Source organism: Eimeria tenella, genomic scaffold (assembly GCF_000499545.2).
Source record: "Eimeria tenella Houghton genomic scaffold, Eth_scaff72, whole genome shotgun sequence".
Taxonomy (NCBI): domain Eukaryota; phylum Apicomplexa; class Conoidasida; order Eucoccidiorida; family Eimeriidae; genus Eimeria; species Eimeria tenella.
Genome location: NW_013543442.1, coordinates 175,344 through 179,049, shown reverse-complemented (window position 1 = coordinate 179,049; position 3,706 = coordinate 175,344). Strand labels below are relative to the sequence as shown.

Genomic DNA, 3,706 nt, shown 5'->3' with positions numbered 1-3,706 from the left:
GCAGCAGCAGCAGCAGCAGCAGATACCGGCGTAGGCATATTCGTCGTCGACGTGGGTCTTCGGGGCGAGGGTTTGGGGGTCGTCGAGGTCGAGGACTTGGGCGAGGCGAGCAGCAGCAGCAGCAGCAGCAGCAGCACGGAGGTTTGTGGGGAGGGGCTTGCCAGTCTCGAGTGTCTCCTTCACTTGCTGCTTCCTCTCCGCCAACTGTCTCTCTTTCTCCTCCAGAGACTTCCGAAACAAATACTCCTTCCGCAGCCGCGCAGTGCGCCGCAGCATCTTCAAACCCTAAACCCTAAACCCTAAACCCTAAACCCTAAACCCGAAGCCGCCTTCTGGGCGCGGGCTCCCCCGCGGGGCAGCGGCCCTCTACAGACCGCGATCTTCGCCTTCTTTTGTCCCCTTCTGCCTGCTGCTGCTGCTGCTCGTCCCGCTGCTGCTGCTCTTGCTGCTGCTGCTGCTGCTGCTGCTGCTGCCCTTGCTGCTGCTGCTGCTGCTGCTGGCGTGCGGCGGGAAGCCCCGGAAGAAAGGAAAAAGACAACTGGGGGGCCGGGGGGCTCTTGGCGAGTGCTGCTGCTGCTGCTGCTGCTGCTGCAGCTGCTGCAGCGGGAAAAGAGACCTTAGGGGGCTTTTTTTGCGTCAAATAAACAAACAAAATGGAATAAAATAAAACAAAATAAATAAAACTTGAAAGAAACGAAAAAGAAGACGAAGAAGCCGCGCAGCAGCCTGAAGGTGCCCCCACAGCGAGCGGGACCGACTGCGTGTACACCCCAGCTGCGGGCTGCTGCTGCAGCAGCTCTTTAGAGTTTTATTTTCTTTTAAAATGTATTTTTATTTATTTAATTTATTTATTTTAAACAAAATCCCAAAAAGTTTGGTCCTGAGCAGCAGGCGGGGCGGGGCCCGCAGCATCGACGGCCGCCGGGGGGTGAGTGAGCGCCGCCACCAGCCCAGCGAGGGTTTAGGGTTTAGGGTTTAGGGTTTAGGGTTTAGGGTTTAGGGTTTGCGGCCCACGCCCAAGACTTTCCTCTCGAGCCTCCTCAGCCACTTCTTCTACTTCGCCTCCCAGCCTTCCTTTCAGCAGATGCTGCTGCGGAGCACTGCAGCTCCAACTCAGGGTCTAGCGTTTAGGGCTTAGGGTTTAGGGTTTAGGGTTTAGGGTTAAGGGTTTCACTTGCCCGACCTTCTCCGCAGCAGACGCCCTCTTGACCTTCCTGTCTGTGTTTATTGCTGCCTTCAACAGTCCTACGCCTACGCAGCTGCTGCTTAGGACTCAGCAGCAGCAGCAGCAGCAGCGGCAGCAGCGGCAGCAGCAGCAGCGGAGGCGGCAGCAGCCGCAGCAGCAGCAGCAGCAACAAGGCCAGCAACAGCAGCAGCAATAGCAACTGCGACCGTAGACAGCAGCAGCAACGGCCCCGCAGCTCCGCTGCAAGAGGCGCTGCAGCGGGCCATAAACAGCAACTCAAACAGCAGCAGCAGCAGCAGCAGCAGCACGACAGCAGCAGAAGTATGAGAGGCCGCAGCAGCAACTTGCAGCATGAAGCCTACAGAGGAGGTGTTGGGGCCCCGCAGCAGCTGCTGCTGGGGGCCCCCTGAGGGGCCCCCCAGGGCGCAGCAGCAAGCTACCGGGGCTTTGGGGTGTACGTACACCGCAAGGGCCCGCGTAGCACTTCAGCAGCAGCAGCAACAGCAGCAGCAGCAGCAGCAGCAGCAGCAGCTGACCAGTGGTCACCCCGGGGTGGCTGGAGGACCTCTGCAGCGCAGCAAGGAGCAGCAGAAGCAGCAGCGGGAGGCATTGCTGCAGGGACACGGAGGTGGTTTGCTGCAGGAGCTGCTGCAGGAGCTGCAGCAGCAGCAGAAGCAGAATAAGCGGCGGCGGCAGCGGCGGCATCAAGTGGCGCAGCTGCTGCTGCTGCTGCTAGCGGCGTGGTGCTGCATGTTTGCTGCTGCTGCTGCTGCTGCTGCTGGCGAGGGCGCAGCAGCAAGACGCAGGTGGAGGGGCCCCCGGCTGCAGCTCGAAGGCCTCTTCGGAGAGACAGACAAAAAGGAGACACCGGCTGCAGCAGCTGCTGCAGCAGCTGCTGCAGCAGGTGGAGTGCAGCAGGAAAAAGGCTGTCTCTGCAGCGAATGTAATGAGAACAAAGAAAACAAGGAAAAAGAAGCAGACGCAAAAGGCAAGCAACAAAGCTGCTGCTGCAGCTGCTGCAGCTGCTGCTGCTGCAGCTGCTGGGGATAGTCTTGCTGCTGTTGGTGCTGTGGCTTCTGTTCGTGCTGCTGCTGCTGCTGCTGCTGCTGGGCTTGAGAGAGGCTGCTGCTTTGCATGCGGTTGAAGCTTCTGCTGCTGGTGTCGTTGCTGCTGACTTTACTGTCGCCCGCGGCCAGCGGAGTTGCTGCTGCAGTTGCTGCTGCAGCTGCAACTGCTGCTAGAGTTGTTGCTGCAGTTGCTGCTGCAGTTGCTGCTGCTGTTGCTGCTGCAGTTGCTGCTGCTGTTGCTGCTGCAGTTGCTGCTGCTGCGGGCGCTTCTCAGTTATTAATTTGATTGGTTAACTAAATAAAATAAATTAAATTAATTTGATTTGATTCAGTTTGATTGAATTTGTCTCCTTTCAGACTCGAGGCGAGCTGGGACTTCCTGTCCCCTCGGTGTTGCTGCTGCTGCTGCTGAAGTGAAGGACGTGCTGCGCAAAGTCGCAGAGACGCTGCAGCAGCTGCAGCAGACAACTGCTGCTGTTGCTGCTGCTGCTGCTGCTGCGGATGGCAGCGTGCAGCAGCAGCTGCAGCAAGTAGCGGCTGCTGCTGCTCAGCAACTGCAGCACTGGCCAGCTGCTGCTGCCCTTGCCGACCAGCAGCAGCAGCAGCAGCAGCAAGGGGATTCATCAGTGGCCGCTGGACAGGCAGTTCCAGGTAAACATGTAAAGAGGCACTGCAGCAAAGGAGACAAATGGAGACACTCGTGTCCCTTCTGTTTGCTGCTGCTGTCTCTTTAATAACCCCGCGAAAGGAGGCTGCTGCAGCATTTAGTTTAATTTCATTTAATGCTTTTGCTGCAGCTCAATTTGTCTTTTTTTACAGCACTTCGAGGTGTACGTACACCTCAACTGTCTCCTTTTTCTGTCTCCTTTTGCTTGCAGACACCCAAAGGGACACTTCTGCGTCTCCGGGGGCCCCGGGGGCCCCCGGGGCCCCAGGAGGGGCCCTTGGGGCCCCCGGGGCCCTTGGGGCCCCCGAGGAAGGGTCCTCCTCAGGGGGGGGCCCCGGGGACCCAGAGGCCCCGGGGGCCCAAGGGAATGAGGGGGTCCCCGTGGCCCCAGGAACTGAGGGGGCCCCCGTGGCCCCAAGGGGGGCCCCAGGGGCCCCAGGGACTGTGGGGGCCCCCGTGGTCCCAGGAACTGAGGGGGCCCCCGTGGCCTCAGGGACTGAGGGGGCCCCCGTGGTCCCAGGAGCTGAGGGGCCCCCCGGGGTCCCTGGGACTGAGGGGGCCCCCGGGGCCCCTGGGACTGTGGGGGCCCCCGGGGCCCCCGTGGGGGGGCCCCCAGGTGGAGCAGTTGCTGAGTTGTCGTTGCTGAAGTCTGAGCTTGAGGGGGCCCTTTTGAGTTTGAGTGGAGAGCTGCGGAGAGTGGGGGTCCTTGCAGAAGCTGGGAGGGGCCCCTTCTTGGGGCCCCCGGGTCCTGCTGCAGGAGCAGCAGCAGCAGCAGCAGCAGCAGCA

The 3,706-nt window shown here is 60.5% G+C and overlaps 2 protein-coding genes across 2 annotated transcripts in view; one reads left to right on the top strand and one right to left on the bottom strand.

Annotated features, from left to right (window-relative positions):
• ETH_00032075 (U3 small nucleolar ribonucleoprotein, putative) overlaps nt 1–276 on the bottom strand; it is a gene marked incomplete at both ends in the record, with an annotated part of 2,524 nt that extends 2,248 nt beyond the window's left edge. The window contains one exon of the mRNA XM_013378077.1: nt 27–276. Within this exon, the coding sequence (XP_013233531.1) occupies nt 27–276 (250 nt within the window). The remainder of the gene's footprint in view (nt 1–26) is intronic.
• Nucleotides 277–1,537: 1,261 nt separating this feature from the next.
• Nucleotides 1,538–3,706, top strand: part of ETH_00032070 (uncharacterized protein) — a gene marked incomplete at both ends in the record, with an annotated part of 4,776 nt that continues 2,607 nt past the window's right edge. The window contains 3 exons of the mRNA XM_013378076.1: nt 1,538–2,129; nt 2,611–2,904; nt 3,132–3,622. Of these exons, the coding sequence (XP_013233530.1) occupies nt 1,538–2,129; nt 2,611–2,904; nt 3,132–3,622 (1,377 nt within the window). The remainder of the gene's footprint in view (nt 2,130–2,610; nt 2,905–3,131; nt 3,623–3,706) is intronic.